A 13,196-nucleotide genomic window follows, 5' to 3' on the forward strand; every position below is an offset into this window, starting at 1 on the left:
ATAAAAGGTTAGCTGATGTTTTTGCACAAGGCAAGGCCAACTAACATCTTCTTTCATGTAGTTAAATTTTTAATACAATCTTATGACAGGAAAATGATGATGGAGCCTGATACCCTTACCACTAATTCAAATTTGTAGAAAACCAAATTTTATTTCATGTGAGTCATTCAGAATTAAAAAATATTTTCTTTTAAAGTGTTTCTTTGTGGCAGCATGTGACTTTTGGCCCAGAGAAAAATAGTGAGCAAAGTAATATCTGTGTTTCATTAAAGATGTGTCTTCTTATCTTGACCCCCATTGGATCCAAATCCATCAAACTGCATGCTCAAGAGGAAACTAATTATCCAAGTCATTTCATCTGTAATTAAAATGACATTTTAATAAACTTTTATTTGATAAACATTTTACTATAAATCATTTAATTATCTTTTCTAATTTCTTTTCTAATTGTTATGGGAAAGCTCAAATACAAAATTAAAAAAATAACCATTAAAAATGGAAGTTTGAATAATAGTATAAGCAGGTATCTATATATTTTTTCTTTTATCAGAATCACAAGTTTGAGCAGACCCTGGGCAACTTAGGCTCTATTTAAAAAATAAAATAAAATAAAAGTTGGGAAAACAGCACTGTGATAGAGCATCCTTGGGTTTAATTCCCAGTATTGAAAGAAATTATAGTAAAAATCTATCAAGTCATTTATGTAATTTTAGACCTTTATTGCACTTTGCTTATTTATAGAGTATCTGTTATGTCTAAATTATGTGCAAGATGATGTATGAAGTTTTGAGATAGAGAAAGGTATGATTCAATCCTTGTCTTTGAAGAGTTTGTAAAGTGTGACAATATATACAAATAATCTATCACATTACATTATATGACATTATACAATTATGATAATTAGAAATTCCAATTCGGGAGCTTTATGAGGTGATGATAAACTAGATGGAAATCCAGGTTCAAGTTCAAATTCCCCATGAATCACCCTATAAAAGTTTTTACCCTTGTACTTCATTTCCCCATTTTACATAAAAGTCACAATCATGTTAACCTTAAAGGAATGTTAAGAGTGATCATATAAAGAAAGACAAGTCAAAATGCTTTGAAAAGCATAACTTTCTATGAAAATGTCAAAAATTCCATTGTACTTCAGGAAAATTTATGACATCATTTAATCACTTTTTCTTAGGCTTTCAATTTTAACCCAGAAACAAAACGTGAAGTCATAAAATACAGAAGATAATTTAAAAATTTGAAATAGAATCTTTAGTTTTCTCTTCTCACTCTTCAAGTTTTATTCTATCCAACCTCTCTAACTGATCTCTGAGAGGTGAGTTGAGCTGACTAGTTTGGCTTTTAATAACAGGGTTTCAGAAAAATATCTCAGAACCATATTTTGAATAAATCACATGGTTGTGTCTCCTCCCTCAACTCCCACTCAAAAAGGTGACTATAGGAGTCATTTTTCTGTCATCATTTAGTTCAATGAAATCATGTGGATTTCTTTTTTCCAATCAACAAAATAATTTAAAACATGTGGTCAAATTCTATACACGCTTAGCTAATACTGGCAAGAACAATGGGTAGCAACCAGGGCACAGAGAAAATATGTTCAGTCAAGATGATGAAAAAGAGGGATTAATCTTGGTTTTGGCCCATTTCTCCTTTATTAACTTGAGAATTGTCCAGATTTTCATTTATCTTTGAAGATACAGATTTCTGGGTGGTTATTTCATTTAGTCCAGTTCAGCTTTAAAAATAGGCAAAGAACATATTTTTTTCTTTCAAAAAATCATATTGTCCTGACTATTTGTGTTTTAATTTAGTAAATGGTGATTTTGTAAAAATGTATTTGGTTTACTAAAATGATAATTTTGTGAAGATGTAGAGGAAGAGTGTCTACTCAGAAATTCCTCTGGGGCCTTTGTGGCTCTACATGGAGCACCTCCTTGGTTGAGAGGGAATTTTATTAGCGAGATAGGAGATGGTTTCCAAAAATAGCATGAGTACTCTGTTCCTTATCTTTGAATCCCGTTCTTACGCATGTTCACAGCTCCTTCCTTGAGTTGACTACTTCCTCATTTCTTGAATCTGGGCAAGACTTGTGGTTTGCTTAGACCAATAACACACAGCAGAAGAAACACTGCACAAATACTAGCCCAGGCCCCAGGAAGCCTTGTATACGTTGGCTCTTTCTCTGAACATTGTGTCAGTTGCTGTTAGAGTCTGTAAACAAGTCAGGATGGCGCCTGGCATTTTGCCAGAGGGTGTGGTTTGTGAAGTAACGCCAGCGAGCCATGAAGTGTAGAGATTTCTGATTGGTTGACTGCTGTATCTAGTTTATGTTAATTAGATAAGCTGCGTGGAATGTATATATACCCCTCCGGTCCTACAATAAACGGCTCCCACTCCTGCTGTATCAATCTACACAAGTTGTTCGTCACCCCTGGTTATTTTGCTGCAGCCGGAGGACTGCGGCAAGTTGCCATGGGCAGAAGCCTGGGCTAGCTTGTGGAGCAGACAAGCCATCCTAGATGAAGTCACCAGCCCTTAGCCAACTCATCAGCTGAGTTAATCTGCAAATAAGAACTTTCCAGCAGAACACAGCCTGAATAGCAAGCATGGGCTAAGTACGTGGGTGCTCTTTTTAGCCGTTAAGTTAGGAAGTGGGTTTTCATGTAGCAATAACTGATAAAAATGACAGCCATGTCACACTGTGGGAGAACACCATCTGTGTTCCCTGATTTCTTTTTCTTTTTTTAACTCTCTTACCGGGGATATATATACAAAAAGACACCAGGTTATACTGCTGTCTGTCATGGCAAAGCAAAAAGTACCAATAATTATTTCCAGGAAGAACAAATAAATATTTTTTTTTAAAAAAGATACATGAAAATGTCCTATCCCTCAGCAATTCTGATATTCAGAATTCAGGCACATAAATGTTGTGTTTGGATTGTGTTTGAAGAAAAAAAATTACATATGACAAATTAGCTGGTGAAATATGTCATCTTATACACTCAAAATATAGAAGGATTTGGTCCTTGGCCTGCTTTGTGGAAAATATGTTGAAGCTCACCTTACCCCAGGTGGATGGTGGAGGGCTGGATAATCCGTGTGAAAGCTTAGCTTCCCAGTTGTGTAAGCCACATTGTTTGCATCAATTTTGTCTTGCACTTGCCAAGTATGTCTGTAAAATACAAGAAACACATGTTTAAGCAGATTGTCATGAAGCCAGAAGCCAGAGCAAATGTGTTAGAATGAATTAGATATGGAGGGGGATGATAACTTTTTCATTTTATGAAATAATTAACGTAATGACTATGAACCAAAAAGGTAGTGTAACATTCCTATGGCTGAAGTAATATAATTAGCATCTCCTCATTTTTCCCCTCAACAAAACCACATCTTCACACTAGTTTATCCTACAGAATTCATAAAGAAGTAAATGTGGGATTATAGGTCATCTTTTTTTTAATAGCTTGATGCATATAACAAAATGAAGCTTTTTTGGTGGGGAGTTACTGAGGATTGAACTCAGGGGCACTTGCCCACTAAGCCACATCCCTAGCCCTATTTTTTATTTTATTTAGAGACAGGGTCTCACTGAATTGCTTACCACCTCACCGTTGCTGAGGCTGGCTTTGAACTCAAGATCCTCCTGTATCAACCTCTCAAACTGCTGGGATTACAGGCATGTGCCACTGCACCCAGTATAAAATGAAACTTTTTAAAGTGAGCAATTCAGTTGAATTTAGTACATTCACAAGTGGCAACCATCACTACTATAATTACTATGTATCTGGTTGTTTTGTTTGGCTTTTGGTGGGACGTGCTTGGGATTGAACCCAGGGCCTCATGCATGCTACATGAGTGCTATATCACTGAGCTGCATCCACTGTCCCCATATCTTAAGTTTTAAAGCATTTCAATCGTTCTTAAATAAAACCACTTTTTCAGTAAGAAGTTTCTTGCTCTTCCCGAGGTCCTTGGCAGCCATTCATCTGCTTTTTCTCTTTATACTTAGTTTTAATATTTAATATATATGGAATTATATAGTATGTGATATGTTTGACTTATTTCACTTAGCATATTTTCCAGATTTCTCAAATTGTAGCATGTATTAGTATATAATTTCTGTTTATGACTTAATACTTTATTGTACAGATAACCACAATTTGTTTATCTATTCACTTACTGATGGATATTTGGGCTGCTTCTACTTTCTAGCTGTTGTAAATAGTGCTAATGGAGCACAGAACATGTATATGCAAATACTTATTTGAGTTTTCAATTTTTTGGATATGTACATAAGGATAGAATTCTGGGATCATATCATAATTCAGTGCTTAACAGTTTGAGGAACTGCCAAGTTGTTCTTCATAGCATCCATATCATTTTTATATTCCAACTAGCAATGTGTGAGAGTCTCATTTTATCTACATCTTCACCTATACTTTTAATTTTCTTTATTAAAAAAAAAATTGTTTTCAGGCATGGTGGCACCCACCTGAAATCCCAGTAACTTGAGAGGCTGAGGCAGGAGGATGGTGAGTTTGACGTCAGCCTCAGCCACTTAGTGAGATCCTTAGTCACTTAGTGAAACACCGTCTCAAAATTAAAAATGAATGAATGAATGAATGAATGAATAAACAAATAGGACTGGGATGTAGCTCAGTAGTAAAGCACTCCTAGTTTCAATCCTCAGTATCAGGGGATAAAAACTTATTATAATCTTTCTAATGGGTATGAAATTGCATCTCATTGTGGTTTTCATTTGCTTTTTCCTGATGAGTAAACATGTTGAGTATTTTTCATGTACTTCTTGGCCTTTTGTAGAGCTGTTTATTCAAGTCTTTGCATTTATTTTGGTACTGGGGATTGAGTCTTGGGGTACTTTGACACTGAGCTACATCCCCAGGCCTTTTCATTTCCTATTTTAAAACAAGGTGTCACCAAGTTGCCCAGGCTGGCCTCAAACTTGTGATCCTCCTGTCTCAGCTTCCTGAACATCTGAGATTACAGGTATGTGCAAACATGCCTAGCCCTTTGCTCATTTTTAAATTGAACTTTTTATTTAGTAGTAAGAGTTCTTTATATATCCTAGATATTGAACCCTATCAGACATGTGATTTGGGAATATTTTCACCTCTTCTGTGGGTGATTTTTAATTTTTTTTTACTAATGTCCTTTGATGCCCCAAAGCTTTAAAATGTGATGAAATCCAATTTTTCTATTTTTATTGTTGCTTATGTTTTTGATGTTGTATCTGAATTCATTGCCTATTTGATGTCATGGAGATTTTCCTCTAAGATTTTTATGATCTTAAATCTTATATTTCTGTTATGGATTCATTTTGAGTTAATTTTTGTATATGATGTGAAGCACAGTACAGCTTTGTTCTCTTGCGTGTGGATATTCAGCTGTCCCAGCACCAAGCTCCTATAGACGCCCTGTCCCAGTTATAATCCCTTCTCTCTTCTCCAAGGTAACCACAGCTGTGACTTCTATTGTTGCAATTTCTTTGCACTTTCTTAGAGTTTTATCACCCAAATGTGCATCTCTCAACACAGCTTAAGCTTGCTCAGAAAACAACTGTTATACATTTTAAATCTCTTAATCTACAACTTTTCCTTCCAAGCTGTTCTTCCAAGTTATTGTTTGAAGATCAAAGGGAATTTGACCTATCGAGTGCCCCTGTCTGGACTTTGCTGGCTGCACACCCACAGTGATATTTGACAGTTTCTCCTGTCTTCTGTGTTCCTGAAGAATTGGCAGTTGGAAGCAGAGGCTTTGACAGACTCTATTCTCTCTCTTTGGTAAAACTGTAGGTGGCATGTGTATGTGTGTGTGTGTGTGTGTGTGTGTGTGTGTGTTTTCTAAAAGTTGTAATGTCTGCATTCCTTTTTGTGATGTTTGTACACGTTCATGCTCAAATTGTGAAGTACAAACTGATAATTTATTTTTATTTATCTGGTGGATTACTTTTAAAAATAACCTGCTTTTCTCTAACCTGCTATTTGGTGACACTATATAATGTCTTATATAAAGATGATTAGATAAAAACTCGATGCCATCTCTTTATTTACCATTTGTAATATAATCAATTTGCTTCCTACCATGCCAAATTTAACAATAAGTTCTTTAAAATATAACATTATTGATAAATATGTATTAAAACTAAATTGAGGTAATGTTTCATAAAATTGTGAATGTACTAAATGACACAGAACAGTCACGAATTTTTAAGAAAAAATCCCTAGTCTTAAAAGTATAAAAACTAGGTAATTATAAAAAGAACCAAGGGCTACTTGCAATTCCGTGGCAAGAAAAGTAAAGTCATTATTCAGACTTTGCAAGGTGTTTCTCTTTGAAGATTGAAACAATGGGTACTTGGGAAGAAGCTATGTTTCAAAATATAGCTTTAAAAGAGTTGCTACTTAGATATGCCATTTTATTTCTGTATAATGTCTACTTATTAGCTTATGTTTGTAGTTATCAAATCATTTTTGAATAAATATATTTAACAGATATGCTATTCCTGACATGGATTCTGCATTAGCGATAGCACAAGGCAGCTGGGTGCAATCCTGCACACCTGTAATCCCAGTGACTTGGGAAATTGAGGCAAGAGGATCTCAAGTTCAAGGTAAGCCTGGGTAACTTGGAAAGACCCTGTCTCAGAATAAAAAATAAAGAAGGATGGGGATGTAACCCAGTATGAGAACACTCCTGGGTTTAATCCCCAGTACTACAAAAGAAAAAATATATAGAGAGAGACAACTTAAGGAAGAAAAAAGACAAATAAATAATTACAAAATTTTAGAGATAAGCACTATAATGAAAGTAAGCCAAGGTAAAGAGAAGATGTGGGTGTGGGGGGGTGCAGAGATGTTGCTTTGGTAACTACATGGTAAATAGTTGACATTTTTAAAAAATGCAGAAACCCAAATATATTAAGAGAAGGAGAAATGTGAAATCCTGGGAGCTGTATGTTAGGCAGAGGAACCCTAAGTGAAAAGGAGCTGAGTTTGGAATGTGCCTGGGAGAGTGTGGCTGCAGCAGAGCTGCCAGGGAATCCGGAGGGGGAAATTCATCAGATGCACCGGGGAAGCCAGATCCTGAAGGGCTGGTGGACTAAGCTAAGGATTTGTGATGGAAGACTCCGAGTTTCTCCACTGTGAAAATTATACTGAGTAGTTGTTTTACAGAATTGCTTTGTTGTTGAGCGGGGGAGTAGATGGTACTGGGAAAAAGATGCCAAAAAAGAGAGATGATGGTGACCAAGACTAGAGCAGAAGCCATCATAGGAAAGAATGGCCAGGTTTGAATTTTGAAGTTAGAATTAATAAGGTTCTTTTATGAATTGGATGTAGGATGAGAGGGAAATGGAGTCCAGAATGATGCCCAGGTTTTCAGCTTGAGGAACCAGATAGAGAGTGGTCCCATTTACTGAGATTCACTCTGTAAAAACACACCATCAGGTTGGAGGAATCCATTTCTATTCTTATTCTTTTTGCAGAGTTACAAGAGACAGAAATCTAGAACATCCTATCATAGGCAGTTTGATTCACATAATTTAAATGACTTTTTTTGGTGCTTTAAAAAATTCTTTATTCACCAGAGATATGAAAATTTGTGTTTTATATGTATAATAAGAATTGTAATACATTCTGCTGTCATATATATATGACATTGCCTATTTGATGTCATGGAGAATTTCCTCTAAGACTCTTCTATGAAAAAAAGAATACATAGGTCCATGTATGTCATTGAAAAAAAATTCTTTATTTAGGCCATGCACAGTGGTGCATGCCTGTAAATCCCAGCAGCTCCGGAAGCTGAGATAGGAGGATCTCGAGTTCTAAGCCAGCCTCAGTAAAAAGCAAAGTGCTGAACAACTCAGTGAGACCTCATCTCTAAATAAATACAAAATAGGGCTGGTTGAGAACCCTTGAGTTCAATGCCCAGAACTAAAAAACAAACAAACAAACAAACAAAAAAACCCCAAAACGAAAACTTCATTCACAGATGGACACATGATCCCCCTTGATTTTGGTGCTTTAGCTGTCCCCTGCATGTCACCCAGGGGCAGGTCCCCTTGCCTAGTATTCCACCTATATCCTACAACCTGGCAAACCTCCTTAACCCTGCATGTTCACTCTGCCTTTCCCTGTCAGAGTTCCTATTGATTCTCCATAATTCAAACATCCAATGCAAGTTCTAGGCTTGCCAACTATGGCCATACTTGAGTTTTCTGTTCTGATCCTGTTGATCTCATTTCACTGCTTGCCTTAAGCTTTTCTGCCTTTTCTCTTCTTAATTTCCTATCTACCTAGACCCACTAGTCAAAGCCCAGCTTAAGTGCCAACTCCTTCATAGTCTAGATTCCAGAAATTCAGTTTTTAAATTTAACCTGGACTAGCTTCAAATTGTCTTGGACAATTTATAATTTCTGAACTTCAATTTATATATTTGTATAGTGAAATAGTTATAAACTTCAAAGAGCTGCTATAGCAAATAGGCAAGGTCTATGTTTGACACATAAGAGATGCTCTTTAGGACTTTCTGACCTTTTTTCGTTTCCTGTTTACTTAACATTTACCTCTCACTCCTTGGGGCTCTCCATGTATGTTTATTTGACTCATTTATTGGAACTGAAGTTGTTTGGTATTTTGTGACAATAGTTTCAATTTTAAAAGAGTTATCACTCTGATTACATTTTCATATATTATAACATAATTCTGCTTTGTCTTCTGAGTTTTAAATTCACTAAGTGCAAAACCAAGTTTTGCTCTTCTCCTGTTACCTAATCCAGTCCTTATGCTAAAACAGGGAACCAATAAATAGTGACAGAATGAGCATAAGAAGGAGCACAGGGTGACTTTTCTGAGCCTTCATTCTCCTAGGGTAAAGGGTAAGGGTAGGTTAAGGATGACCACAAGAGGGTGGGAAGAGATAAAACAGTCAAGTTGACACCTTCCTCCTTCTTCCTCCAGGGACACAACCTAAAATGTGCTCCCACATATGGAACTGTTTTTCTTAATGAGCAAAAGTAGGGCTTCTTCCCTGTTCTCCAGGTCTGAGAATGAAACTGGCTATTTTGTTCTGCTTTACTCATTTAAACTTAGAAAGGAAAACTCAGTATATGTTTCACTGAAGGTCAAATGGCCATCCATATGTGCCCATAAACTGTAATGAGACTGAGTGGAGGGAAAGAGGAGTATATATAGCCAGTTGCAACCCATTTTAAGTAGGAGTCAGGCAATCCAGTATATTGCAGTGACTGTAGCCAAGAAATACATGTTCTCTATGAGGTTCATGTAATTCTATAGCCCATATAAAATACAGCTCCAGACTGTTGTCAACATTGGCATTTTTAGAATTACCAACATGTAGCAAAGGATTTAAGGAGATCAAAAACATAACTTCATCAAATTATAGAATGTATAATACCTTTTGACTAAGTTGCCAATGCTGTTGACAATATCAGCAGAAAATGACTATTCAGACTTTCTTTACAAAAGTGACGATGGTTTTGCATCAGTCCACCTACATTCTTTTTCATGATTTTCCCTATGGTTAAGGATGGAGTTTTGCTATAGCTAAGAGCTGGCTGAGATTCAGGGCTCAGACTTCAGACAGAGAACAGATATTTTCTTTGTTGACTTTAATTGGCTTCTGCAGGGATGAGGCTTGGGACTTGGCTTCATCAGAACTTCCCTGGCCTCCTTAGATAATAGTTAGGAGATGATAAGTATTTTCCAGTACTAGAGTGTCTTAGGCATAGTAGGAGATGTGTAGCCCAAAAGTCTGTGCTCACACAATCTGATACATCCTAGGAGGGGAGCTCACCAATTCCAACCATAAAACATTCTAATGGTTATAGCATGAGTTTGGAAAACCTCTTAAAATGTCATCCAGTCTTCCTTTCTTTATCCTTATAGAAATTAATCATGGCAAACAGTATGATGTCGATTGTCTGTGACTCTTAAGTTTTCACTTATGTATCCCAAATCTAAATCTCCAAGAAAATTCAGGAAAAATACAAAGTAAACACACATGATGCATTGACCTGTGTAGAAATTATTTTTAAAGCCTTCTTGTGGGGTCTTAATAAGATGATGCACATATACATGAGCTTCTCATTAGATACAGATTCTAATTTTTTTTCCCCACTTTTTTATGGTGCTGAGGATTGAATCCAAGGCCTTGTGCATATAAGGCAAGCACTCTACCAACTGAGCTATATCCCTAGCCCTTTTCCCCCCACTCTTTAATTGGTACATTAGAGTTGTACATAATGATGAAATTTGTTGTTATGTATTTGTACATGCATAAAATGTAAATAATATACTTTGGCCAATATCACTCCCCAGCACTTTCTAATGTTGTTCTAGGTAAAGCAAGAACCCAAGAAGATGACCTAGAATTGCCATTGTTAGAGCAGTTTTAAAACTGAAGAGACAACTCAAGTATGATATCATAATCCAGTGGTATAGACTTGGTTGCTATTGTGCTAATGTGGTAATTGCATGTTTTATTTGCAAGTATTCCTGCTTTAACTTAAGATGCCTGAGTGGTTCTTGTCATTCACAACATTTTATTAGAACATTTGCTTTTGTTTTTGAATAGTGATATTTCTTTCTTCAAGAATTCTATTAAAACCTCTTGTACTTTATTGATTTTTAGAGAATATGTTGTTGGGTTGTCTTGAATGCTAATCTACTAGATTTACCCAAACACAGATGTCTGGTGATAGATATTCATGATATCAATAATGTTTTGGGACAAATTTGAATTCTTCAGTGCTTATGGAATATTTTAATATTGTTTTTACTGGATTTTTTCTTTTATCTTTGGTGATAGATTTTTACAGTCTTATGGTTATGATTTGCACTTGGAAAATGATGTCGAATTAATTTGTAAACTTTTTTGTAATAAATTTTATGTGACAAGATGCTCTATGTGTTCAAACCTGGATTTATTATTACCAGCAATCACAACCTCCAATGAACCTACTGCAAACTCTTATCAGATTATGCAAGATTCCTTATTTTGAACATTGTTATTCCATTGGATCCAAAACAAAATGCCCATATGCTATTTTTAAAGTTCAAAATGGATGATTCTCTAGCTAAAGTTTTAAAAAGAATTTTAAAGCTACATGTGGAAAGAAATATTATATTGCAGACTATAGTTGTAACATTCACATCTGAACTACAAGATAGAGTCAATCACTCACCAGAGCTCCAGGTATCTATTTTTCCATTATCATGTATTATATACCTACAATGAGCTAGAAACTGGGGATCCAGAAATAGAAGACACAGTGATTGCACTATCCAAAAATTACTTGGAAATCTATTTGGAAGACAAATTGATGTGATTTATCTTCCCAAGCAAAAGAACCAAGTGTCATATGAATGAAGAAATAAATAATAAATGGAGTTCTGAAGATGGAGTAGCTTTACCTTGACAGGAGAAATAAAAAGTAGGAAGGCCCACTGCCTCTGAGAGCAAATGAGAGAAATCCAATAGTGTGTGGTCAGGGTTTGCTCTATGACTATTCTTGGCTTCTGTTCAAATTTCTGGTTCCCTTGTTGTGCTATAAAATCTTACAAAACATCTCATTACTTTAGGGAATTGGGTTCAAACATTTTCTTTATCTGGTAGTATTTAACCCACTGCCAAAATGTGTTGATTGAAGACATGCATGCTATAATTGTAAATTGCATTTTTTTACATTATTTTAAAACTATAAGCTTAGTCAATGTTATATTTTGAGTATATGGAAGTCAAAAATAATTTTTTATATCAATAATTGTTATTGTCTTCATTCTAAGGAAGTATTTTAGATTTTTGTTGTTGTTGTTTTTATATCAGTACATGGCAAAATTTCTAGAGTCCTGTTTTAAAAGGTTCCAGTTCTATTTATATTAGAGATAATATTTTACATTGATTCATATCTGAAAAATAAAGACTTTATACAATTTTAGGCTGAGAGTTAGTATCCTCAAATAAAAGGTACAAACACAAAAATAACCTTTCTGATATTTAGTGTTGCTCTTAATCAACCCATTAAATGAATGTTGAAATCTTCATGAAACAAAGGTTTGATGTATAGAAGGGGGATTCTGGGGTTATGGGAGTGATATAATTTTTTACATCTCTCTGAATTCCTCCTGCAGAATATTTGGAATGAAAAATTAAAAACTCATGAACAATATCTAAACCAAAATTTGGTGACAAGATACTCCCATAACCCCAAAATTAAAGTGGATAGATATAAACCTTCCAAAGTCACAAGACTGAAGTGAGATCAGCAACGATACAAAAAGAAACAGAAGGAAGCACTGGGTACATGACATATCTAAAACATTCTCAAATCACTCACAGATGTTCACTAGTAAGTTCAGTAGAGCAATTTGAGGATGGTAAGTAAATGCATTGGGGTGGGGTGGGGAGGATGTCTACATTCCGTTATAGCTGAGTACGGGAGGTCCAGGGTTAGAGATCAGTATAATCTGGGCCTTATGAATTCTAGAAACTAACCAAACAAATATTTTTTTCATAGTAAGTCTTTTTTTTTTTTTCTGAGGGAAAAAACCAAAAACCCTCCATACTGATAAATGCATTGTCAATAAATATGAAACAAAAAGAAGGGCCAGATAAACATGAAGGAGAGAAAATCAGGTCTCAGAAAGTTATCAGCTATAGTTTTGAAAAAGAGCTTAAAATCATAGGTTTAAAAAAGTTTCTGAATCATATCTGCCTTTAATAGTAAAAAAAAAAAGAAAACTAATTTCATGTAAAATTAACAATCAAATGTAATTAAACCTTAAAATTAAAAAAAATATTTTAAGAATAAAACAAATAAGTAACAAAATAGCATATTTACTGACAGTATCTGTCACAAGGCCATACACCTCAGAAGATGATAAATATTTTAGTTTTCCAATTTCTATTTTCTACTTATCACTACTTCTAATGAATTCAAAAGTCCTTAATGAAATATTACAGTATATGAAGAATAACATACATCAGAAGTAAAGACTTAAATTTAGGGTGATAAGTCAGGAAAGAAAAGAATCATTAAACAAACAAAGACTAAACAAGAAGGAATGTATGATCAAATAAGCATTATAGGTAAGGCTGAAAGAGGATCCAGATGTTGTCCTAACTAACTCCATTTT

The 13,196-nt window shown here is 35.0% G+C and overlaps 1 protein-coding gene across 1 annotated transcript in view; it reads right to left on the reverse strand.

The window, feature by feature from the left end:
* Bbox1 (gamma-butyrobetaine hydroxylase 1) overlaps positions 1-13,196 on the reverse strand; it is a 51,890-nt gene that overhangs the window by 9,174 nt on the left and 29,520 nt on the right. The window contains exon 4 of the mRNA XM_077797785.1: positions 3,085-3,190. Coding sequence (XP_077653911.1) covers positions 3,085-3,190 — 106 coding nt within the window. The remainder of the gene's footprint in view (positions 1-3,084; positions 3,191-13,196) is intronic.

Source organism: Urocitellus parryii, chromosome 4 (genome assembly GCF_045843805.1).
Source record: "Urocitellus parryii isolate mUroPar1 chromosome 4, mUroPar1.hap1, whole genome shotgun sequence".
Classification (NCBI taxonomy): Eukaryota; Metazoa; Chordata; class Mammalia; order Rodentia; family Sciuridae; genus Urocitellus; species Urocitellus parryii.